Raw genomic sequence first — 26,301 nt, forward strand, 5'->3', positions numbered from 1 at the left:
ACAGAAGCAATTAATCAATCAGATTCCAAACTTTCCACCATGGCCAAGACCAAAGAGCTCTCCAAGGATGTCAGGGACAAGATTGTAGACCTACACAATGCTGGAATGGGCTACAAGACCATCGCCAAGCAGCTTGGTGAGAAGGTGACAACAGTTGGTGCAATTATTTGCAAATGGAAGAAACACAAAAGAACTGTCAATCTCTCTCGGCCTGGGGCTCCATGCAAGATCTCACCTCGTGGAGTTCCAATGATCATGACAACGGTGAGGAATCAGCCCAGAACTACACGGGAGGATCTTGTCAATGATTTCAAGGCAGCTGGGACCACAGTCACCAAGAAAACAATTGGTTACACACTACGCCGTGAAGGACTGAAATCCTGCAGCACCCGCAAGGTCCCCCTGCTCAAGAAAGCATATATACATGCCCGTCTGAAGTTTGCCAATGAACATCCGAATGATTCAGAGGACAACTGGGTGAAAGTGTTGTGGTCAGATGAGACCAAAATGGAGCTCTTTGGCATCAACTCAACTCGCCGTGTTTGGAGGAGGAATGCTGCCTATGACCCCAAGAATACCATCCCCACCGTCAAACATGGAGGTGGAAACATTATGCTTTGGGGGTGTTTTTCTGCTAAGGGGACAGGACAACTTCACCGCATCAAAGGGACGATGGACGGGGCCATGTACTGTCAAATCTAGGGTGAGAACCTCCTTCCCTCAGCCAGGGCATTGAAAATGGGTCGTGGATGGGTTTTCCAGCATGACAATGACCCAAAACACACGGCCAAGGCAACAAAGGAGTGGCTCAAGAAGAAGCACATTAAGGTCCTGGAGTGGCCTAGCCAGTCTCCAGACCTTAATCCCATAGAGAATCTGTGGAGGGAGCTGAAGGTTCGAGTTGCCAAATGTCAGCCTCGAAACCTTAATGACTTGGAGAAGATCTGCAAAGAGTAGTGGGACAAAATCCCTCCTGAGATGTGTGCAAACCTGGTGGCCAACTACAAGAAACGTCTGACCTCTGTGATTGCCAACAAGTCATGTTTTGCAGAGGGGTCAAATACTTATTTCCCTCATTAAAATGCAAATAATTTTATAACATTTTTGACATGCGTTTTTCTGGATTTTTTTGTTGTTATTCTGTCTCTCACTGTTCAAATAAACCTACCATTAAAATTATAGACTGATCATTTCTTTGTCATTGGGCAAACGTACAAAATCAGCAGGGGATCAAATACTTTTTTCCCCTCACTGTATACTACATACAGCATGTGTGACATATCTATACGTTGTATGTTTTTGTTTATTTCATTTTAAATTTGTATTTATTTGCTCTGCTGATTAAAATTGTATAATTGAACGTCACATTAAAGATTTATTGGATATTGTGAAAATAAATAAATCTCACCAGATCAAATTCCAGTTACATGTAAATGTACTTGACGAATAAAAGTGATTCTGATAAGAACAGACAAACATGTGTAAAGTCATTAAACCTCTTTAATGTGGAGATGAGAAACAACAATTTAGACGTAAGCGCCATGGCTGATACATTGTTAGAGGCAGAAAAACAACAAAAGCCACAAGGTGTATATTTATAAATACTGTTCTGAGGAAACAGGTCAAAAAATGTTTTACAGACATGAACTGTTCTGTGTGAAGAAAACATATGTATAAAATAGTGTACAATAATAGAGGTGAATCTTATGAAGGCCAAATTACTTAAAAATACAAATGAAAAATAGTATGTACACATTAAAACGGTACTGCATATAGAAAGGCGCCTTGGCCTCAGTGCAATAGTTATAGTGCCTACATTGTGCAGAAGCATACAGACAAGAATACTGAATACTATACTTTAATATGGACTCTTATGGTGTTCATTATAGGTTCTGTATTTTTGAAAGCACCCGATCCCCCTAGAATACATTGAATAATCCACATTGAATTGGATCATTGATCATTCTGAAACTGTAGCTGCCAATACTGTATTACTTCCCTGTAGAACTGCAGGGCAATAAAACAATTAATCAAAGAAATGAAAGTAAAGTGAAAGATATTCCCACTTAGGCATAGGAGAGCATATCAACAATGCAGTTTGAACAGTGGCTCTGCTTTTTCTTTTCAAATTGACTGATGATTATATGCTTTTCCATGTTTGGTTAATCGGTTTCTCTTCTGCATATTTATGCAAATGAGGCACTTAAACTATCTGATGCATTTCGGCATGAATACTTTACCAAGGCACCTCCCCTTCTTGGGTGTTTTCTATCAATAGAAGCACAATAGAAGAAAATAAAACTGCAGGTGCACAGGAATCCCACTGGACACAGACATCAATTCAACATTTATTCCAAGTTGGTTCAACATCATTTCATTGAAATGACGTGGAAACAACGCTAATTCAACCAGTGTTTTCCCAGTGGGACACTTCACAAAATAACAGAAAAGACAAAACTGGCTCAATTACATATTTATAGTTTTGGTTAAATGCTTATAAAAATACAAAAGATGATTTTTTTTTCAAAAAACAAAACAAAGCTGAGTAAATAAATGCATTTTTGACGTTGTTGTCATTACATTCTGATTAGCATATCTTGTTGTAATAATAGGATATATCAAAATGGAGCATGGTTTGTGATGCAAGAACGTGATGCAAGTCTCAAAAGTCATCACAAGGAAAATAGTTATTCAATTTTCATTCAGGCCATTGAAGTATTATGATCGCTGGGGAATAGTTTTTTTTTCTCCATATCAAAATAAGCAGTTGATACAGTTTAAACTGTATATCATTCATACATACGTATTGTACAGTACGTAACGATATCCATCCTGTCCATAATATCGTATGCCAACATATTTAGCATTTTCCAAATGCAAATGCTCTTCTTTTTGCCCTTACGGTCATACTGTAGTCAATTTACCAGGCATCGACTATCTCACCTTTCCTTTTGGAATTTGGCTAGATCCTATATGTTCAAATGCATTTAGGGATTAAAAAAACAACAACTTAAAAGTAATCCCAGGAATCTCATTCAGCGGGTTCTCTCTTTTTCTCTATTACTGCTTACTTCATCATCTTTCGTCTTTCCTTTCCAAAATCATCTGGCAATTCTTTAACATCAGAGGCACAATGAGGCACAATTCAAACGGGAGGTACAATTCAAAACAACCAATAAATATATTCTGTCTTTCCTCCATATCGACCAGACGTGACTATGTCCGAAATGGCACTCTATTCCCTATATAGTGCACTACTTTTGACCAGGGCATGCTCACCCAAGGAGAAAGCAAGTCAAGGAGGAGCTCGTGACAGTCACTGGAGCTTCTGTCTTCTGTCTGGTTGCAGAAGAAAAATAAGCCACACGACCCTCTGGTCCAAACGCCTTGTATCTTGCATCCAAACATACGATTTGAGACGCATAGAAGAGAAATGAAGGACGCCATCTTGGCCAATCTCCTTGGTGAAGTAAGGCATGGTGGTGGTAGAATCCCGAAAAGGCACATGGCTGTGTGAGTCTGTATGTGTCCGTGTATCTGATTGTTTAGCAAAGAGGGCTACTCTTCAGTATCTCAACAAATTCCATTCAGCCGTGGAAAAGGCGGGTTCTTCCTCCTTGTAGAACCTTCTAGAAGTCGCAACAGTTGGTTTGATTGTTCTCTGAGAAGTATGTGGTTCTGTTGGGCAGGGCCGGGAACTGGAACGATATGTTTTCCTCCATTGGACAGTTTGTGACCTGGATGGTAAATAATGGACCAAGTTAGCCACAACAGATCAGAAAGACAAGGGGATGATGTAATACATGCAACCCACCGCAAACTGTGCTTGTTTGAGTGCTTTAAAATCCTCATTATACCCTTCTCAAAGAAACCACCAACAATGGACAAAACAAATCTTCAAATGTGCATTTAAGTACATACAACAGAGTAATTAGCTCTAAATGCTTCAATATACGTCAAATACAAATATGAAACAGACACCTTCTTCCCAAAGGTCCCGTCGTGGCTCGTAATAACTGTCCTACTAGTAAAACCCTAAATACTGGTGCAATTAGAAACGCTGTAATCTGGCTGTAATAATGAAACAAGTCTCCCTTGAAAAATAGGTATTTTTACCTCAATGGGACAATCTGTTAAAATAAAGGTCCCATTTAAATACTGGTGCCCGTATTACCTGTGTCTGCCCGTTGCAGTTGAGGTACTGCTGCTGGACCATCAGGCTGTCTGGTGTGAGGCCCCCAGGGGTTAGACCAGGCCCCACCTGACAGGACAGAGGGCTGATGTTGGTGTCACCCTGTGGGATTGCAGAGGAGCCCACAATAGGCCCGCTGGAGTTCCTCTGGAAGTAGCAGGAGGCCTGGGAGGGACTCTGGTCGTGGAGGGGGGCCATGGCTCTCTGACAGGAGGATGGGACCAGGGAACCAAGGGCCGTGTTGGGGGTTAAACAGACCCCGTTGACAGGAACCGAGTGGGGGTTGGTGTTGCTGAACATACAGCTGTTGGAAGAGACGAGAGGAGGGGTGACGACAGCAGAGGTCTTTTGAGGCCTGTACTGGCCTGATATTGTTTGAGCCCTGTTGTAGTTATGGGCCTGAGAGTTCTGCTGTGGCTGGGCCTCGAGCACAGGGATAGGGAGCTGGGGAGCAGTTTGGAAGTCAGACACCTGGTTGTTATAAAAGCTGCCCATGACATTGTGTTGGTGTCCATTTTGTTGGTGTAACATCGAGGGCAGCATTTGCTGCTGCTGCTGATGCAGGGTCTGCAGGGAAAAGTGTCCTTGTAGGCAGCTAGCCGGGTTGGGATCTAGAATGACATCTTTTGGTTGATTTGAAATATTCTGGGCAAAGGTTTCCAACAAGGTGTCGGCCACCATGTTGGTATTGGGCATGGAGGAGGGCAAGGGCATCCACATGGTTTCCTGACCGGGCACTGCAAAGGGATCTGATTGGCTTATGGAGCTCTGGTTCTGGAATCTCATTGGCTGATCATTCATGCCCCACCCCAGCTGGTTCTGGATTGGCAGAACCATAGGAGCAGGGATGGCCTGAGTGGCAGAGCTCCGATTGGCAAGGCCTGACTGCATCTGATGTCTCAGGGAATAAGACGCCAGCCCGTTACCAGGGCTGGACAGGATCTGAGAGGCCTGGAGGCCTTGCTGCCTACCTTTGGCTTGGTTCTGCCGCAGCTGGGCACAGGAGCCAGCCAGGGCAGGGTTAAAGGCCAGAGGGTTAGCGTTGCTCTGCAGGCCCAGGTTCTCTCCCAGGGATTGGGCAAATGTGTTCCTGGAGGAAGCCTGCTGGAGTGTGGGGCCGTTCAATCCCATCTGAGAGCCCATGTTTGTCTGCTTCATCATGCCCTGAACGTTACTCACTGTTTCAGCCGCACTCAAGCCTCCCATCCCAAGCAACTGGTTCTGCTTGGGATCAACCCCCCAGTTGAAGCCCTTTCCTTCAGGCATCATGGTATTCCCCTGCAGGTCGACATTTGTAAGGCACTCTGGTACCTCCAGGAGAGGGTTGTTGACACTAACGGACCCCAGCAGTGAGCCCAAATGCTCGGGCATCTTGAGTCCTCCGTTCTCCTTGAAGAGATGTTCCTCCACATATGACAGGATGTCATGGTTGAGGATGTCATCAAGGTCCTCGGACATCTCACAGTTGCTGGAGCTCATCTTCAGCAGAGTGTTCTCCCAGTCCTTCAGCTCTATGGGGTCCACATCCAGGCTGCAACAAGATAAGATCAGATCAGATCAGATAAGGTCCACTTCCAGGCTGCAATCACATCAAATCCAACTTTATTTGTATAGCACATTTCATACAAGCTGCAGTATAGCAATACAATACAATGCGCTTCACATTATTTTTTAAAAAGAGATACAATAAATCATAGAAAATAGATGGCAAAATTCCATGAACAAAAATTGAAAGTATTTTTGTGGTGGTACAAGAAGTTTAAACATTTTAATTAAGTGAGGCGGTGAAATATATTCAAAGCTCAATTTATTAAAATATCTGGTCTGATTACTTTGATAAACTGTCAACCTCATTACTTTGGACTGTGGGGAAGTTAGATCACATATTTAATCACAAATAATTACACTAAGACTACTACACTTTCACGCATAAGGAATTAGAAATGTTTTTGGTTATCATTTGGGGAGAGAAATATGATGATGCATCTAGTGGAAGAAGTTTAGAAGTTTGTTACTGATGAAAATATGTTGCGGTAGTTGAAGAAGATTTTTTTTTTTTAAGGTTGAGTAAGTTTTGTCCACAGATGTCCACAAATTTCCATTATATGTAAATAGTTTATGATTAGTGAATACTATAACGCAGTTATTCTGTTACATACTTCTCCCGATTAGCTGAAATCGCATTTTTTCAAAGCCATTTTAGTTGTCATGTTAGCTGTTCGGTCCAAACTAATTCACAAATTTGTGGCGCTATGCAGAAGTTGACTCCCTCCAGGCACATGTTGCTAGGCAACCCCCTGCACTTGCCTGGGCAGGACTGCTCCCTCCATGGTTAAAGCAAGTGTTAGAAACGTGCTAACAAACATTTGTGCTGTGCAACTCAATAAATACTGCACTCTGAGTCATGATAGTGTTGCTAGACAAAGCAACTTTACTTTCACCTTTCAATTTTATAATCTACTATTGCTTTTTATTCATTTGTATTACTTATTCTATAGTAGAAGTCAAACCTGGAACACAGGCTGTTGTCCCCGATGATTTGCTGCAGTGTTTCCATCAGGTCCTGGACAGTGGACTCCTCCCTGATGCCTGCGTCCGGCCTGGGCATAGTGTGGTGTTGGGACTGCCAGGAATCACTAGGCACGTTAGCCATTGCATGGCTGTTGCTGAAGGCCTGGTCTTCCCAGGAGCACAGCTCCTGAGGGTTGGGGGGCTCGCTGGAGGGCTCACTGGGGCTGGTCTGCATGGATGAATGATTGAATGAATAAAATACTTTTCGTGTCAAGTCATCCTTAGCGACCCATCCTTACGGGACTATTTGACACATTGCCTGTGTCCAAAATGGCAACCTATTCCCTACATAGTACACTAGAGACCTATTGTCCCTGGTCAAAATTAGTGCATAATATAGGGAATACGGTAAAACAGAGTAAATTGCTGTACCTGCATGTAGATGGCCTGGTCCTGCTTCAGCATGGAGCCCAGCAGGGAGTCGGGGTCCAGGGCCATTTCTTCGGCCATCTTCCTGATCTTAGGGCCCTTGCTCTGGGATGGAACGTCAGTTACGTCCAGAGAGGGGCCCATCTCGTAGAGAACAGCTTCCCCAGTGGTGAAGTTAAAGGGCAGCTGGAGTCTCCGCTGGCGAAGGTGCTCCTCACCCTCATTATTTCTTGAGGAATAAAAAGGAGAGTGCTAGAATAAAATAGAGTAGTAGAGTATGGTAGAGTACAGTAGAGTACAAGAGAGTGCAGTAGAGTACGGTAGAGTAGAGTAGAGTACGGTAGAGTACAGTAGAGTATGGTAGAGTACAGTAGAGTACGGTAGAGTAGAGCAGAGAACGGTACAGTAGAGTACGGTACAGTAGAGTACGGTAGAGTAGAGTACGGTACAGTAGAGTACGGTACAGTAGAGTACGGTAGAGTAGAGTACGGTACAGTAGAGTACGGTACAGTAGAGTACGGTAGAGTAGAGTACGGTACAGTAGAGTACGGTACAGTAGAGAACGGTACAGTAGAGTATGGTACAGTAGAGTACGGTAGAGTAGAGAACGGTACAGTAGAGTACGGTAGAGTACAGTAGAGTACAGTAGAGTAGAGTAGAGAACGGTACAGTAGAGTACGGTAGAGTACAGTAGAGTACAGTAGAGTAGAGTACGGTAGAGTACAGTAGAGTAGAGTACGGTAGAGTACAGTAGAGTATGGTGGAGTACAGTAGAGTACGGTAGAGTAGAGTAGAGTATGGCAGAGTAGAGTACAGTAGAGTACAGTAGAGTAGAGTACGGTAGAGTACAGTACAGTAAAGTACGGTAGAGTAGAGTATGGTAGAGTAGAGTAGAGTATGGTAGAGTACAGTAGAGTACGGTAGAGTACAGTAGAGTACGGTAGAGTAGAGTATGGTAGAGTACAGTAGAGTATGGTAGAGTAGAGTACAATAGAGTATGGTAGAGTACAGTAGAGTATGGTAGAGTACAGTAGAGTACGGTAGAGTACAGTAGAGTACGGTAGAGTAGAGCAGAGTAGAGTACGGTACAGTAGAGTACGGTAAAGTACAGTAGAGTATGGTAGAGTAGAGAACGGTACAGTAGAGTACGGTAGAGTACAGTAGAGTACGGTAGAGTAGAGTACAGTAGAGTACGGTAGAGTAGAGTACAGTAAAGTACGGTAGAGTAGAGTACGGTAGAGTACAGTAAAGTACGGTAGAGTAGAGTACAGTAGAGTATGGTAGAGTACAGTAGAGTACGGTAGAGTAGAGTAGAGAACGGTAGAGTACAGTAGAGTACGGTAGAGTACAGTAGAGTACGGTAGAGTAGAGTAGAGTAGAGTACGGTACAGTAGAGTACGGTAAAGTACAGTAGAGTATGGTAGAGTAGAGAACGGTACAGTAGAGTACGGTAGAGTACAGTAGAGTACGGTAGAGTAGAGTATGGTAGAGTACAGTAGAGTACAGTAGAGTACGGTAGAGTAGAGACCGGTACAGTAGAGTACGGTACAGTAGAGTACGGTAGAGTACAGTAGAGTACGGTAGAGTAGAGTACGGTAGAGTATGGTAGAGTACAGTAGAGTACGGTAGAGTACAGTAGAGTATGGTAGAGTAGAGTACGGTAGAGTACAGTAGAGTACGGTAGAGTAGAGAACGGTACAGTAGAGTACGGAAGAGTACAGCAGAGTACGGTAAAGTAGAGTACGGTAGAGTAGAGTAGAGTTTGGTAGAGTACAGTAGAGTACGGTAGAGTAGAGTAGAGCACGGTAGAGTACAGTAGAGTACAGCGCAGAGTAATCTTAGATTGGATTGTCCAGATGATGACTCTACTCACGATAACGGTCTCTGTCTGACCATGATGAAGTCGGGCCTCCCTCCCTTGTAGATCAGTCTGGCATTAGCCTGAACCCAGATCCACACACCATTCTTGGCCAGGAGCCTAAACACAGTCAGACCAGTCTCCCCTGTCTTTATCACTAAGGAGGGAAACAGACACAAGGAAACTGTCAACAACAGGGTCAGGTACAGCAAATACAGAGCTCATTTGTTTTTGTTCATTTCATTCATTCACTGTTTAATCAATTTGTTAGTTCAGTTATTCATTCATTCATCCGTTCAATCATTCGTTAGTTAATTCAAACATTCAAAGAGGAAAGTTGTAATATTGATTTGGAAACGTGACAAAGACTTACTTCTGACATGGTTGTCGGCACAGTGCATCATGTCAGCAGCGTGAATGAACTGGTATCCAGAGCCTCTCATACACAACTCCAGCTCCGTGTAGCCCAGAACCACCTTCCCTCTGGCACACAATAACACACAGGGGGAATAACATTAGAAACGCTTGCTAATTATTCAGTTTTTTCTGTTCTCTACAGTTTGTGGTTACAATTCATAGTAATGTTCATGAAAAAGTCATTACAAATGCTTATAAATAATTTAGAAATTTATATAAATGTTATAACGCACACAAAGGAATAACGTTGTCTTTAAGTTAGATATACACCACATGGCCAATAGTATGTGGTCATCTTCTTGTCAAACATCTCATTCCAAAATCATGGGCATTAATATAGAGTTGATCCCCTCTTTGCTGCTATAACAGCATCCACTCTTCTGGGAAGGCTTTCCACTAGATGTTGAAACATTGCAGTGTGGACTTGCTTCCAAGTAGCCTAGTGGTTAGAGCGGGGGCCTTGGGCCAGTAACCGAAAGGTTGCTGGATCGAATCCCAGAGCTGACAAGGTAAAAATCTGTCGTTCTGCTCCTGAACAAGGCAGTTAACCCAGTGTTCCCCAGTGTTCCCCGGTAGGCCATCATTGTAAATAATAATTTGTTCTTAAATGACTTGCCTAGTTAAATAAAGATCTAAAATACATTTAAAATTCAGCCACAAGAGCATTAGTGAGGTCGGGCAGTGATATTATGCGATTAGGCAGATTCATCCGTTGGACTGCCAGATGGTGAAACGTGGTCCATCACTCCAGAGAACGCATTTCCACTGCTCCAGAGTCCAATTGTGGCAAGCTTAGGCTTGTGTACGGCTGCTCGGACATGAAAACCCATTTCATGAAGCTCCCGATGAACAGTTATTGTCTTGACGTTGCTTCCAGAGGCAGTTTAAAACTCGGTAGTGAGTGTTGCAACCGAGGACAGACAATTTTTTTGCGGTCCGCGCTTCAGCACTAGGCGGTCCCGTTCTATGAGCTTGTGTGACCTACCACTTCGCGGCTGATCCGTTGTTGCTCCTAGACGTTTCCACTTAACATTAACAGCACTTACAGTTGACTGGGGCAGAAATTTGACGAACTAACTTGTTGAAAGTCACTGAGCTCTTCAGTACGGGCCATTCTACTGCCAATGTTTGTCTATGGAGATTGCATGGCTGTGTGCTCAATTTTATACACTTGTCAGCAACGGGTGCGGCTGAAGTAGCTGAATCCACCAATTTGAAGGGCTGTGCACATACTGTAGTGTACTTTAATAATAACATTGGATGGGAGTGTTACCGTGTATCAACATTCGTGGGGGTGAAGTCCAGCTTGTGTTTGGTCTGGAATATAAGTGTCTTGGTCCTGATCTCCAGGATAGAGGGGGTCTGGATGGGGGTAGCCACCAAGAACAGGGCCAGCTGGGGGTGGTCTATGGTACCATCATCTGACATCTTGTTCTGGCCATGGAGGTACTTCAGACGCCCATTGAAGTTCAGGGCCTGGAGTTGAAGACACAGGGAAATGAGGAAGAAAGGTAAGGGACTTCTCAATCTGTGTGATCACATGAGGATAAACAGAAATCCTCAATACAACTACACTGAGGTAAGTTTTATATATATATTGTATTTTTGTTTTGCGTATATTGTCTCATTCTGTGGAGGTAAAAGTCGTATTTGAACCACTACAACAAAATTACTAATACAAAGTTCATCTGTGGACATTAGGCCTCTTGTCGTGTGTGGTTGGACTGTGAGTTTACTGTACCAGGAAGCCAGAGGAGTTGTCCAGGAGACAGCGGAAGCGACAGACAAAGCTCCTCTCCAGGAAGGAAGAGTTCTCAGGGGGAATGTGCTGCGGGTCGTAGCTCACTATGTTGCTGGTGATGTCACTGCTGTTGTTAGGCTGCAGGTCTACAGTACACACAGTTACAGTACATTTATATATATTTTATATTTTAGTCATGTATTAGGCACTCTTATCCAGAGCAACTTACAAGAGCAATTAGGGTTAAGTGCCTTGCTCAAGGGCACCATTTTCATGAAGTTGGCTCTGGGATTCGAACCAGTGACCTTTCAGTTACTGGCCCAATGCTCTTAACAGCTAGGCTGCCTGTTTATTATCCTGTATACTAACTATACAACATTTTTTTCAAGCAACCTCAAATCTTTCCACAAAGGTTGGCTTAGTCCTCGTGTCAAAGTCATTCCACGGAGGGACGAGTGTCTGCAGGTTTTCACTCCACCCTTGTACTTTACTGCTGAATTAAGGTCACTAATTAGTAAGGAACTCCCTTCACCTGGTAGTCTAGGTCTTAATTGAAAGGAAAAACCCAAAACCCGCAGACACTCGGCCCTCCGTGGAATGAGTTCGACACCCCTGGCTTAGGCAGTCGAAAACCAGGGTGAGTGCTAACATAGCAGGCTAGAGTACTAGCATAGTGTATTACTCACTCTCTGTTGTCCCTGGCTCTGTATCAAACTGGTTGGGGTTAAGGGCGAAGTGGAGCTGACGTCTGAACAAGGCCCTGTCGTCTGTGTGGATCAACTCAAACACACTCTGGTGGACCACATCTGACTGTGGGAGACAGGACAAAAGAGGGAGACAAGAGTGTAAAAGACGATATACAGTACAGTACAGACTAGAGAGGAATATATGAAGTGCATGAGATTCAGTCATTTCCAAATGTCTCCTGGGAATAGGAACTAACAGGTGCTGCCCCCTAGTGGTTTGGCAGCCCTAATACTCCACTGTCTGCTTCATTCAATGTTTTGTGGTAAGGGGAAAGGAGTGGGATGGGCTGTGCATCTCTCATTAAAGAGCAAAGCTCACTAGGGTGCAGAGGCACAAACAAGCCCCGTATCCCAAGAGGACTCTCTGTGAGAGTGTGTGCATACGTGTGTGTTGTTGTTTGGAGCATGAGTCATCAACATATTCAATAGAATACACCTGCATTGTGCTTCTATATCTACATTGCTTGCTGTTTGGGGTTTTAGGCTGGGTTTCTGTACAGCACTTTGGTATATCAGTTGATGGAAGAAGGGCTATATAAATACATTTAAAATTGATTTGATTAGAGCCTCTCTCCTGCAGTGTGACGTCTTTCTTTTGGCAAGTGACTCGGCCATGCACCGTGTGTGTGTGTGTGTGTGTGTGTGTGTGTGTGTGTGTGTGTGTGTGGGTGTGTGTGTGTGTGTGTGTGTGTGTGTGTGTGTGTGTGTGTGTGGGTGTGTGCGCACTGTAAGCAGGGGTGAATGTAGATTTCATTTCTTCTCAGTACGGGACGTCCTATGTGTGTACACGCTTATGGGCCTAATCATAGAATTTTGCCGGGGCGCCGTACCAGACCGCTTTACGTTCACCCCTGGCTGTAAGTGTGTGTGTGTACTGTAGGTGTGTGTGTGTGTGTGTGTGTGTACTGTAAGTGTGTGTGTACTGTAAGTGTGTGTATGGGTTACTGAACCGGGTTCATGCATCGTGTTGCAGAGAGCAAGCAGTGCTTCTGGGCCCAATGTTTTCCGAGCGCATGACTGATGTGTTTTCCCGTCCCCTTCCATCCATGAATCGCTCCGCCGTGAAAAGAATGCTGGGAACGTAGGTCTGACTGAGAGAGAGCTGTGTGAGACGAGCGTGTGCGCTTTGATGCTCTCTCTCTTTTCCCTTAGGCTTCCTAAAACTCGTACTTGACCTCAGTCAAGGTCTCTCTCTGGGAATGATGTGTGTGTGTGTGTGCACGGAACGATCGTTTGGAGTTTGTTGGCCGGTGAACGTCTGACTTAAATAAATATATCCATTTAAATGTGGTCTGTATACATGTCTGTGATGGGAAGGAGAGCCAAGGGCATATCAATCTCAACTCCATGCACTTCTGCTTCCGATTATAGCCTTGCTACTTCAGTTATGACTGATATGCTTTGGGGATGACAGGCTTTTTGACAGATTCATGTTAAAGTTGAGGAGTCACATTAGAATGTTCAACAAGGTCAGCTGGCCAGCAAATTATTCAACTGTGACAATATTGACATTTGTCTTTAGTGTACATATGATGGCGTAATTAGCTAGTTAGTTGATATGGATTGTCATGAGGTGACATGTGCGATACCATTAGCTAGCTAGGTGATACGGCTGCTATGAGGTGACTTGAAAGGTACCTACATACTGTAGGGTCTTCATAACACCTGAATAACCGATACATAATACATTTATAAGCAGTATATGCATAATGTGGGTGCAGTGTGTGTCAGTCATCGTTGGTCAAAAGGTTCTATTTAACCTGGTGGAAGCCTAGGTAGTCCTGAACAGTAGGAGAGGAGTAGAACACGTATCCCTCCGCCGTGACCACCAGCACGAAGCCGTTCAGGGCCTAGAGACACAGAGAGGCACAGTCAGGCAAAAATAAGCACTATAAACTTACTATTTATGAACTTAATAGTATTATATTATTATGAAGTTAACATATGTTCATACTTCATACGTCAAACAAGACACACTTAGTTATTCGACATGACGATGGGCAAATAAACTTAAACTGAAAGAAATAAGAATGAATCCCATGACGTAGTGAATGATAAGGGGCAATAAAGGAGTCAAATTAAATTAGAGGAGGAATTCTGGTCAGCTGTTGCAGGAGGGAGAAGTAGCCATGGTGTGTGTGTGTGTGTGTGTGTGTGTGTGTGTGTGTGTTTGTTCAGGGTTGGGTAAACATCCCATGTAATTAGCCATTCCTTTGTTCAGGTGTTAAATGTGACAATACAACAGAGCGGGGGGAATATAGCTACTTGTCACGCACAGGATCCTGAACCTTGTAAACAATAGACCACCAGAGTGTGTGTGTGTGTGTGTGTGTGTGTGAGTGAGAGAGAGAGCGAGAGAGAGAGAGACAGAAAGTGAGTGACAGGGTCTGTGAAAGGTCCTGCATTTTGGTATTACAATAAAGGGCCTGTCTGGATTTACTGGAAGCTGCTGCAAATTTTCAGCATTTAAAACACAGACATTAGCTGACAGGTTTAGGAATACAGGCCTAAGTATTTGTGTGTGTGTGCAGTGGTGGAAAAAGTACCCATTAGTTGTAGTTGAGTAAAAGTAAAGATACCCTAATAGAAAATGACTCTACTTGAGTAAAAGTCTAAAAGTATTTGGTTTTAAATATACTTAAGTATCAAAAGTACATGTAATTGCAAAACTATACGGATAACCATGGGCACACTCCAACATCATTGAGTCACTCTGGGGCTCCCGAGTGGCGCAGCGGTCTAAGGCACTGTATCTCAGTGCAAGAGGTGTCACTACAGTCCCTGGTTCAAAACCAGGCTGTATCACACCTGGCCATGATTGGGAGTCCCATCGAGCGGTGCACAATTGGCCCAGTGTCGTCCTGGTTTGGCCGGGATAGGCCGCTATTGTAAATAAGAATTCGTTCTTAACTGACTTGCCTAGTTAAATATAAAAACCTTCTTACAAACAAAGCATTTGTGTTTCAGTGAGTCCACCAGATCAGAGGCAGTAGGGATGACCAGGATGTTCTCTTGATAAGTGCGTGAATTGCACCATTTTCCTGTCCTGCTAAACATTCAAAATGTAACGAGTAAAAAGTACAATATTTTCTTTAGGAATGTAGTGAAGTAAAAGTTGTCTAAAAACAACTTAAGTAGTACTTTCAAGTATTTTTACTTAAGTACTTTACACCACTGTGTATGTGTTTGAGGGTAATAGTGAGTGATTCTAACCCACCTACTCTAACTATTTCCTGAGAAAGACTACAGGACAACAAGACGATAACGTGGTTTGTAACATCTTCATGATATATTCTCCCAGATAGCACTGAACAAGTTTTCTGCATGGTGAATCAACTAGCCCCATTAATCTTTGTCTGGTGTATAGGCCTACACAAAAAAACAACAACACACAATTGTGTCTCATAAAGAGCAGCGTTTGTTCTCTGTGTGGATTTACTGCAGTCACCAGGACAGCGACTGAGGAAAAAAGTTAAGATTAAACTACAAACTGCCCAGCATTACCAAACTATCAAGGCGGATAATCAGTCATAAATCAGTCTAGCACCATCCTCCATTAGACCGGTCCCTCCCGGAGAGAATAGCGCTGTGTGTGGTCCGCGTTGAGACCTCCCTGGAGATGGCGATGGTTATCTTTAGCAATAAAACAAACGCTAATGAGGACTAGTGTAGCCCTCACTGAGAAATGGGACAGCACGCTAACACTCCTAGCATTAGCCCCGGTGAGAAAAGGGAGGGCATTGCCCATGGGTAATGAAATGAGAGAGTCAAACTCAAGGATTTAGTCAGGAGGGGAGGGAATGTGGCTGTTTACTCCAAGAAAATGACTCTGTGTGTGTGTGCTCAGACAAGTGGTTGAATCTGCTTCTTTGTGTTCTTCCTTGTTGGCACCGAACATACATGTATGAGAGGCTACACGGAGGTTGTTGAAAAATCAAAGAGTTTATAATCAAGCAGATTTGTTCGAGACTGTACACAGGGCTTCTATATCTATGGTATGCAGTATGCATGATATATAGGCTGACGACGTGAGACAGTAATCCCTAACCTAACTCTAGGTGAGGTGGAGGAGTTTCGGTCGTGTCAAGACGTAAAACAAATAGCTTTTCGTATAACTGGAGGGGAAGGAGTGAGGTTGGTTTCTTTACATGCAGATGGGCATGAGAGGCATCATATAGTGTGTGTGTGAGCTGGGGGACAGGTTGGTGCTTGCCCTTCACGCCAGCTAAGCTTCCTCAGGTAAACCCCAGAGGGAGAGAGAGAGAGAGAGAGAGGCCTCGGGCTGGGGGGAGAGACAGACAGACAGACAGACAGACAGACAGACAGACAGACAGACAGACAGACAGACAGACAGACAGACAGACAGACAGACAGACAGACAGACAGACAGACAGACAGACAGACACTGTATACCTGGTGCAGGAGGTTTCCCTCGGAGAACGTGACCCCATCCACAGAGGTTGTGGTGGCTGTGCTCTTCGCTAGAGTGATCTGTCCATTCCCTCCGAACACCACCGCTCTCTCCACCCCCCACCCTGGACTGCCTTTCTTCATGGTCGCTGCGAAACAGAACAGAGAGAGAAACATAACTTCACACCGGCACGCAAACCTGAAAACAATATGCGCCGGACATTGGGAGAAAGCAGCATGGAAGTCACTTCTCAAAGATTTTGTCGACATGCTCTCTGCTAACGTCTGTAACTCTGAAACAGTTTTCTTCTTCTTCCAAGCCAACAGACTAAACTACAGCCCCTAAGACGGCTCTCCTTCCCTCTCTCCAACCCCTGTTGTTGTTGTTGTTGTTGTGTGTGGCTGTGTGCGTATATGTGTGTGTGTTTGTATGTGTGTGTCTAGGCTTGTTTTACTATCCTCGTTGGTACCGGAAATCCCCAAATGTCACCACAAGGATAGTAAAGGATAGTAAAGGACAGACCCCACAAGGACAAAGGCTATTTTAAGGGTTTGGTTTAGGGTTAGAATTAGGTTAAGGGTTGGGTTTAGGGTTAGGGCTGAAAGTTGGCGTTAAGGTTAGGGTTAGGTTTAGGGGTTAGGAAAAATTGGATTTTGAATGCAAATGCATTTTGAGTCCCCACAAGGATAGTAAAACATATGGTGTGTGTGTGTCTGTGTGTGTGCACGTGCATGTGCTTGCTTGCATATGTCTGTGTCAGCCAGGATTGGCTTGGGGCTCATTTGGGACTTAACTTTGACTCCAGACTTAACAGATGAGATTATAAAACCTCCCTCCCCACTTGTCTAACTCCGTTTTCTAACTTCCCTTGTTCCTTTGTTTTCATCCCCAGGAGAAGCCCTGACAGAGAGCGAGGCATATAGGGGACTAAGTGCGGTTGTGTACGTCATATGTTTCAACTGGAGACTTGAGACATACTCCAGATGTCCACAGCCAGGCCTCTAATCTATGTTTGTGTCCCCTAAAAGCAAAGCTGCAGACACCAAGTATGTTTGCGAAAAAGAAAAAAAAAGCCAATTGTTCTCAGAAATGCCGGATGAGCTGTGACTATTTCTGTCCATTAGTCTAATATCTCAAAGGTAGTCTTCTTAAAATAGGTCAGAATCGAAAGAGAGATAGGGAAGGAAAGAGATAAGGGGAGAGAATGCAGGATAAGAGAGAGAGAGAGGAAGAGAGAAAGAGATGCAGAGAGAGAGAGAGGCAGACAAAGATAGAGTGACAGAGAAGGAGACAAACAAATGGAGGTGACAGACAGTGACAAATAGCTGTACATACTGGAGTCGGACACACTGGTGACTGACTCCCCCAGACTCCAGAATGCAGTCCAGACGGAACCCTAGGGCTCTGGTCTTTCCCGTCTGTAGCTCCAGACCAGAACAAGAGCCTCCTTGTTCCCACTCTCAGCCTCCCCTCGACCCTCATACCCGGCTGGACACAACACACCCACTGTGCTCAGCCACTTCTGATGAGCGCTGAAAGAGCCAGGGGCTTTCTCTTCCTTCACCACAGATCTTAAATCAATAAAGCATGTTGTTCAGCCTGAATTACAGCTTGGACGGGCCTGGCTGGGCCTGGCTGGGCTGGCTGGGCCTGACTGGGCTGGTTGGGCCTGGCTGGACCTGTCAGAAGGCTTTATGGGGGCTGCTACACCAACACTAATTCTTTCAATCACAGAGATAAGTTACTCTCATAGTACTTTGCTATAAGTCTAGAAGTTTCCCAATTGGAATGTGAGTAAGAGAGCTAGCTAGAGAGAGCGGCTGCTGTACATTGGCTAGCCCAGAGCTAGCTAGAGAGACCGGATGCTGTACATTGGCTAGCCCAGAGCTAGCTAGAGAGAGCGGCTGCTGTACATTGGCTAGCCCAGAGCTAGCTAGAGAGAGCGGCTGCTGTACATTGGCTAGCCCAGAGCTAGCTAGAGAGACCGGATGCTGTACATTGGCTAGCCCAGAGCTAGCTAGAGAGAGCGGCTGCTGTACATTGGCTAGCCCAGAGCTAGCTAGAGAGAGCGGCTGCTGTACATTGGCTAGCCCAGAGCTAGCTAGAGAGAGCGGCTGCTGTACATTGGCTAGCCCAGAGCTAGCTAGAGAGAGCGGCTGCTGTACATTGGCTAGCCCAGAGCTAGCTAGAGAGAGCGGCTGCTGTACATTGGCTAGCCCAGAGCTAGCTAGAGAGAGTGGCTGCTGTACATTGGCTAGCCCAGAGCTAGCTAGAGAGACCGGCTGCTGTACATTGGCTAGCCCAGAGCTAGCTAGACAGACCGGCTGCTGTACATTGGCTAGCCCAGAGCTAGCTAGAGAGAGTGGCTGCTGTACATTGGCTAGCCCAGAGCTAGCTAGAGAGATGGCCTGCTGTACATTGGCTAGCCCAGAGCTAGCTAGAGAGATGGCCTGCTGTAGGCTACATTAGGCTAGCCTAACAACTCACACTGCTCTGTCATTCGCTACATACTTTAGTCGTCTGTGATGATGAGGGGAACGAGGGGTGTTGTACACAAGACAAAGTCAACAGTGATTGGATCGTCTCAAACCAATCAGAGTATCAAAGCCAATGCTTTACCCACGTGTGTTCTGGCTCTGGCCCAACCCGTACGTTTCTGGACCAATCACACGGCCCCGAATGTGTTCGCATTCTGTGAAGGGTCAGGGAGGTACTCAGATCCAGACTCATTGAGGAGAAGAAAGGAATGTCTGTAGGCGTGAAGGGAGTCTGGGTAGCCAGGCAAACATCAGGCTATAGCACAGAGCTAACCCTGGCTCTGTGGTACGGCCTAACAGTATGTGGCTGACTGCTATAGTCTACATTGGAGTTAGCTAGAGCGTGTGGTTGCTGTACAGACTAGCCTGGAGCAAGCTCTGCCCCTGAGGTACGGTCGGCTGCAGGCTGGGTGGGGCGCCCAGTCATTTCCTGTGTTGTGAGCTACAGGCTGCAGCTAATGCTATTTCTGGATCCTCAGCCGTTATCAAGCCCTCTGTATCACAAGAAGAAAAATATAGAAAAAAGAGGGGGGGAGAAATCGAGCGAGAGAGAGAGAGTGAGAGCGAGAGCGAGAGCGAGAGCGAGGGAGAGAGCGAGAGCGAGGGAGAGAGCGAGAGCGAGAGCGAGAGCGAGAGCGAGAGCGAGAGAGAGAGAGAGAGAGAGAGAGAGAGGAAAAACAACAGTGTTTCATTCCAGCAACAAAACCCCAAAATACCTTTCCCACAGGACACAGATGTTGGGAGATAATTTTGGGGGAAATGCAAAGTCAAAGGCAAACCACTTAAAAGGATGATGGCCTATCGATATGGCCCAGTAAATTGTCGAGTACTTAACTATGTAGCATACATCAGGGTTGGGAAGGAGAGAGAGAGAGAGAGAGAGAGAGAGAGAGAGAGAGAGAGAAAAAGAAAGAGAGAGAGAGGGAGCACCGTTTCAGGGTTTGACAGACATGTACAGTATGCGGCTATGCGGTATGGTTACTTTCCCATGTTTGTTCCAGTAATGACTAAGGGAGGAAGAGAAGACAGTGTTTCTATTTGGACTGACAATGAGGGCTCATGACTGGGTCATGACCGTGGCCCTATAGCTCAGCTGGTAGAGCGTGGCGCCTGCAGTTCCAGAATAGTGGGTTCAATTCCTGGGAGTACTGTATGTAAAAATGTATGCATGCATGACTAAATCTCTTTGGATAAAAACGTCTGCTAAATGGCATATACATTAAATGATATGTGGACCAGGGAGACCGCTATTTAATTCAGCGAACCAACTAGAGAGAATATGGGCCAGGGTTCAGAGTCTCAGTGTCGGAGCGCTGATATAGGATAAATGTTTCCTCTTAGATCGTTAATGAATACGATTATATGGACAGGGAGGACCGAATTCTATAAAAGCACTCTTACTCTGAGACGCTTTATGAATACGGGCCCAGGACCCCAGTATAGCAGTTGCCTGTCCCACGTAAAGGGAGCCAGCCCTGGCAGGACTAGATGTGTTGTGGTGCTGTTATCCTGCTGCTGTTACTGGAGCACAGAGACCAAACCAAAGCCTTGGAACAGTTCACAGGGCTTAACCAATCAACGAGCTTCGACTTCCCTATCAGAACATCTGTGGCCTGGTCTCTCGGTCTTTGGGGTTAACCTCGACACTGACGTGAAGCTCTGACTACACAGCAAAGGAATGACTGGAGAGCTGGCTCAGCCCGGTGCACACGCACACGCACGCACGCCAAATGAGGAAAACAGACCAGGCCGCAAAATTGCCACTTGGCCGGTCAGATAGCAGCAACAGCAATACCACATTCCTCTATTCTCTCCTGACTGACTGGCTGACTGTAGCCCTGAGAGCTGGAAATGGATGGGAGTCACCGAGTCTAAAAAGGAGAATGGTCTGTAGTGGTTTGGTCAGTGGAGGACCGTAAAGCGGAACTCTGCCCGGCCCGCGGAACTCAATCCATCAGGACTGAATTACCATCCTACTGCTGCCAGTGTATATTATGGAGAATAGCCTATGATTAGAGGCTTTGGAGTCATCTAGTTCCAGTTCCTCTTTCCTAATGATCGCCTGTCACTGACCATCGTACGCCTTCTATGTACTTTGATATGGCACTACGCTCATCATAATTTATCTTCATTTACTTCAAAACAAAATATTCCATTGATATTTTCTTTGAATGTTTCCAACACTAGGAAAATGCCAACATATCCCTTCAAAACCACAAAGTTGGCACTCTCACATTCAAACCATCGCTACTCAACCTAGTGGCGGAGAGAGAGTAGAGAGTGTACGACAGATACGCGCGCGCACACACACACACACACACACACACACACACACACACACACACACACACACACACACACACACACACACACACACACACACACACACACACACACACACAGCCACCTCAACACATCAGGGCAGGCAGCCGGTCCGCCGACCACAGCTGTCTACGCTGGGCAGAGAGCACCAGTCTAGCCTCATCATTATTTTAGTATTAGAAAGTCAACCCACCAGTCAGTCTCCTGTAGGACCAAACAGAACCATAAAAGGTCTCTAATTTCAAGGTCAATCCAATCTACCCACCCACCACTATAACCTGATATACGAGAGAGAGCCAGGGAGCCAAGGAGCCAGGGATGGTCTGGGCACCTAATGGATGAGCATGGTATATATATCCTGACAGTAATGGGATATGTAGTCTCACCCATCAACAAGTAGCCTACCCCATCAACAAGGCGTCCAGAATAATCACATTACAGTGAGACAACACTCCGAGGACAAAGAGAGAGAGTTCGTATGGCACCCTATTCCCTATAAAGAGCACTACTTTTGACCAGGGCTCATGGAGTTCTGGTCAAAAGTAGTACATTATATATATATATATATATAAGGAATTGGGTGCTATTTAGGACAGAGACAAACTCTCTTTCTTTGTTGTCTCACTGCAATGTCATCGGGCGGTGGAAGGACAATTCTGGATGGATGCCTTAATGACGTGCTTAGGCGACAGCAGTTTGTATGTGTGTATGTGTTTGTGTGGATGTGCATGCGCATGCGTGTGAATGACCAGGTTCGTGCCACCTGCCAAAAGGTTAAAGGGTAAAAGGCTGTGTGTGTGAATTATAATAAGCTTGCAGATGTTCAACCGGTATACAGAAGTGTCTCTGAAAGCATGCACATCTTATCACTACAGAGCAGGGCCTCTCTTGGACTGCTACACGAGAGATACAATAATGACACCCAAGATAAACGGCTTCCTGTCACACCGAAGAGGAAATGTTCAACCCCCAAACAGTCTACATGCACACACATATACAGTTGAAGTCGGAAGTTTACATACACCTTAGTCAAATACATTTATTTGTTCCTGACATTTAATCCTAGTAAACATTCCCTGTCTTAGGTCAGTTAGGATCACCACTTTATTTTAATGAATGTGAAATGTCAGAATAATAGTAGAGAGAACGATTTATTTCAGCTTTTATTTATTTCATCACATTCCCAGTGGGTCAGAAGTTTACATACACTCAATTAGTATTTGGTAGCATTGCCTTTAAATTGTTTAACTTGGGGCAAACATTTCAGGAAGCCTTCCACAAGCTTCCCACAATAAGTTGGGTGAATTTCAGCCTATTCCTCCTGAGAGCTGGTGAAACTAAGTAACATTTTTGTAGGCCTCCTTGCTCGCACACGCTTTTTCAGTTCTGCCCACAAATGTTCTATAGGACTGAGGTCTGGGATTTGTGATGGCCACTCCAATACTTGTATTTACTTTACCTTAATTTAACAAGGCAAGTCAGTTAAGAACAAATTCTTATTTTCAATGATGGCCTAGGAACAGTGGGTTAACTGCATTGTTCAGGGGCAGAACAACAGATTTTTACCTTGTCAGCTCGGGGATTCAATCTTGCAACCTTTCGGTTACTAGTCCAACGCTCTAACCACTAGGCTACCTGCCGCCCCATACCTTGACTTTGTTGTCCTTAAGCCATTTTGACACAACTTTGGAAGTATGCTTGGGGTCATTGTCCATTTGGAAGACCCATTTGCGACCAAGCTTTAACTTCCTGACTGATGTCTTGAGATTTTTCTTCAATATATCCACATAATTTTCTTTCCTCATGATGCCATCTATTTTGTGAAGTGCAACAGTCCCTCCTGCAGCAAAACACCCCCAAAACATGATGCTGCCACCCCCTTGCTTCACGGTTGGGATGATGTTCTTCGGCTTGCAAGCCTCCCCCTTTTTCCTCCAAATATAACGATGGTCATTATGGCCAAACAGTTCTATTTTCGTTCCATCAGACCAGAGGACATTTCTCCAAAAAGTACCATCTTTGTCCCCATGTGCAAACCGTAGTCTGGCTTTTTTATGGCGGTTTTGGAGCAGTGGCTTCTTCCTTGCTGTCGATACAGGACTCGTTTTACTGTGGATATAGATACGTTGTACCTGTTTCCTCCAGCATCTTCTCACGGTCCTTTGTTGTTGTTCTGGGATTGATTTGCATATTTTCGCACCAAAGTACGTTCAACTCTAGAAGACTGAACACGTCTCCTTCCTGAGTGGTATGACGGCTGCGTGGTCCCATGGTGTTTACACTTGCGTACTTTTGTTTGTACAGATGAGCGTGGTACCTTCAGGCATTTGAAAATTGCTCCCAAGGATGAACCAGACATGTGGAGGTCTACAACTTTTTTTCTGAGGTCTTGGCTGATTTCTTTTGATTTTCCCATGATGTCAAGCAAAGAGGCACTGCGTTTGAAGGTAGGCCTTGAAATACATCCACAGGTACACCTCTAATTCACTCAAATTATGTCAATTAGCCCATCAGAAGCTTCTAAAGCCATGACTTAAAGCCATCATATTCTGGAATTTTCCAAGCTGTTTAAAGGCACAGTCAACTTAGTGTATGTAAACTTCTGACCCACTGAACATGTGATACAGGGAATTATAAGTGAAAAAATCTGTCTGTAAACAATTGTTTGAAAAATGACTTGTGTCATGCACAAAGTAGATGTCCTAACCGACTTGCCAAAACTACAATTTGTTAACAAGAAATTTGTGGTGTGGTTGAAAAACAAGTTTTAATGACTCCAACATAAGGGTATGTAAACTTCCGACTTCAGCTGTATATATACACATCCCCATACAAGCCACCTACAGTGCAGTTCAGCTGTGTTGTACTGTACCTCACTACCTCCCTCTTTTCCTCACCTTTCTCTCTCTCTACCTCCATCCCTCTTTCACCCCCTCTCTATCTCCCTCTTTACCATGCCTCTACCTCCTTCTTTCACTTCCTTCCCTCTTTTACCTCCTTCCTTCCCTCCCTCCCTCCCTCGCTCCCTCCACCCCTGGTGTATAGAATAGGAACACACAACGACTGTCGAGTGACTAGCTCATCCCCCTTTGAATGGCTGATGTTTCCCAGCCATGGAGCCATGATTCATACTCTTTACACTAGAGGAGAGAGCGAGGGAGGAGGGAGCGAGGGAGGAGAGAGCGAGCGAGCGAGGGGAGGCGAAAGAGAGGGAGAGGAGAGAAAGCAGGAGGAGAGAGGGAAGAGAGAGGGGGTAATAGAGGGAGAAGAGAGACTGGGAGGAGATAAATGGAGAAAAGAGAGATGGGGTAAGAGAGGGAGAGGGAGGTGGGAGAGAGGGTGGAAGAGAGAAAGAGAGGAGATCAAGATCAAGATAGAGCGAGCGAGAGAGGGGCAAAAAGAGAGGGCGAGAGAGAGAGGAGTTACAGTTTAAGACAGAGAGAGGGGCATACATTGAAATTGAGACAGAGAGACAGAGAGAGAGAGAGAGAGAAAGAAATAAGTCCAGCCTCCTCTATCTGATCTTGCTCTTGTATGGCCGTCTAGTTAATGACCATCGCGTGCAGAGCGAGACCGCATCCTTGACAGCACCTGAACCCTATTAGCTAACAAACTGGACCACTTCCCAGTATTGTCTTTGCTCTCTTTTTTGTGTGTAAATGGTGTTTGGCACTAATGACTCCCACCCTCTTGCTGCCCTAAACATAAAGAACTCCATACATTTCATAGGTAAACAAATGTGTGATAGTGCCCCTAGCACTCACTGTGGGTGGACTACAATACCAAGACCAGTCGGGGGTAATGAGAGACCCACACAAAGGGTCCGCATCCTGTTAGTGACCCTTTCACTTAAACTGGAAGAAAATCGACAATACAACAATGTGATTGTTTTGTATGTCATTTTCGTAGCAGAGGATTGTGTACATGTGTATTTGTGTGTGCACGGTGTGAGGTTTTGCCCGACGGTACGCTTAAAGCCCAGGGAGAGAGAGGAGAGCTCCAGTGTGTGGGATGTATAAACATGTACTTCTAAATAACGACTTGCTCGTTTCTCAACTCTGGAGTTTTTTCTGAGCCGTGCCAAATAGTTGTAATTTCTCTCATGGCGCGCTATGTTGAACACGATTTACAGCAAAACACTGAAGATAGATTTTATGCACTCTCCAAATTCACAGACATCATCGGACACTTTTTCTTCCCACCTTTTTCTCTGTTTGTGAGGCTGAGCTATGTTAGAGATTGTTATTAACACGTGAAATAAAATGTAGGCTACGGCCGATTGATTTCCTCTGTGTCTAAGCTAAGCACACATTGGTTTGTAAACTCTTCAGTTCCTGATCAACTTTCCTTCAAGTGACAAAAAAACTCCATAACAGTGCCAACGCGTTACTGAGTTAGAAAGAATGTTAGAATGATATACAGTAAGACAAGTACACTGTATTAGTGTACTGTATACTAGTAAGTGTAGTACTCTGTACTACAGGGCGCTTTAGTAGGCTAGGCTTTGTGTTATGGGCATGTTGGGGCATGCTCAGTGGACCTCCTCTGTAATACTCGGTGCCTCCCGCACTTTGAACCTCTCTCTGCTTCTCTCTGCCTCCACGTCCTGACTCTCTACCCTCTGTGGCCAACCCGGAGCTGTTTTCCATTTGCGCAGTACTTCGGATTTAGGGAGAAAGAAGGAAACAATGAGCAAAAAAAAAACACGAGGAGAACAAAGAGGAAGAGAAGAGGGGGAAGAAATAAAGAGGGAATGTCTGTGGGGAAGTAGTAGTACCATGGGGACTCAACTGGACTGGTTCAGATTCTGATGCTGGAAAACCAGCCGACTTTGTTTCATCCATCCCACACTGCACTGTAGCACTACCTATAACTTTAATTAGAACCAGCTGGACAGGGGAAAGCAGCCAGCAAACCCCCAGTCAGTCCCGTAATAAAGCAAGAGACCCCATTCCTATCTCTCCCCCATCTCTCTCTACATCTCCCCCTTCTTGCCTTTAAAGTAAAGAGGTAAAGCGATGGGGCCTCCTCAGCCGCTAGGGGTTCCCCTAGGCTCTATGCTAAGTCCTCTAGAGATTCTACTACAACTTCTCCTGGCGTCAAACGTTGTACATACAGTAGAGGAAATGAAACCATT

At 45.0% G+C, this 26,301-nt stretch overlaps 1 protein-coding gene across 1 annotated transcript in view; it reads right to left on the minus strand.

Moving 5' to 3' along the window:
* Nucleotides 1-1,482: 1,482 nt before the first annotated feature.
* LOC115179445 (aryl hydrocarbon receptor) overlaps nt 1,483-26,301 on the minus strand; it is a 74,573-nt gene continuing 49,754 nt past the window's right edge. Inside the window, exons 3-13 of the mRNA XM_029740983.1 lie at nt 16,308-16,453; nt 13,655-13,744; nt 11,835-11,958; nt 11,149-11,294; nt 10,681-10,883; nt 9,364-9,473; nt 9,006-9,147; nt 7,136-7,361; nt 6,703-6,932; nt 4,175-5,723; nt 1,483-3,737 (exon numbers count right to left, since the gene is read on the minus strand). Of these exons, the coding sequence (XP_029596843.1) occupies nt 3,630-3,737; nt 4,175-5,723; nt 6,703-6,932; nt 7,136-7,361; nt 9,006-9,147; nt 9,364-9,473; nt 10,681-10,883; nt 11,149-11,294; nt 11,835-11,958; nt 13,655-13,744; nt 16,308-16,453 (3,074 nt within the window). The 3' untranslated portion in view covers nt 1,483-3,629. The remainder of the gene's footprint in view (nt 3,738-4,174; nt 5,724-6,702; nt 6,933-7,135; nt 7,362-9,005; nt 9,148-9,363; nt 9,474-10,680; nt 10,884-11,148; nt 11,295-11,834; nt 11,959-13,654; nt 13,745-16,307; nt 16,454-26,301) is intronic.

The sequence above is a fragment of the Salmo trutta genome, chromosome 39 (genome assembly GCF_901001165.1).
Source record: "Salmo trutta chromosome 39, fSalTru1.1, whole genome shotgun sequence".
In the NCBI taxonomy this organism is placed as follows: domain Eukaryota; kingdom Metazoa; phylum Chordata; class Actinopteri; order Salmoniformes; family Salmonidae; genus Salmo; species Salmo trutta.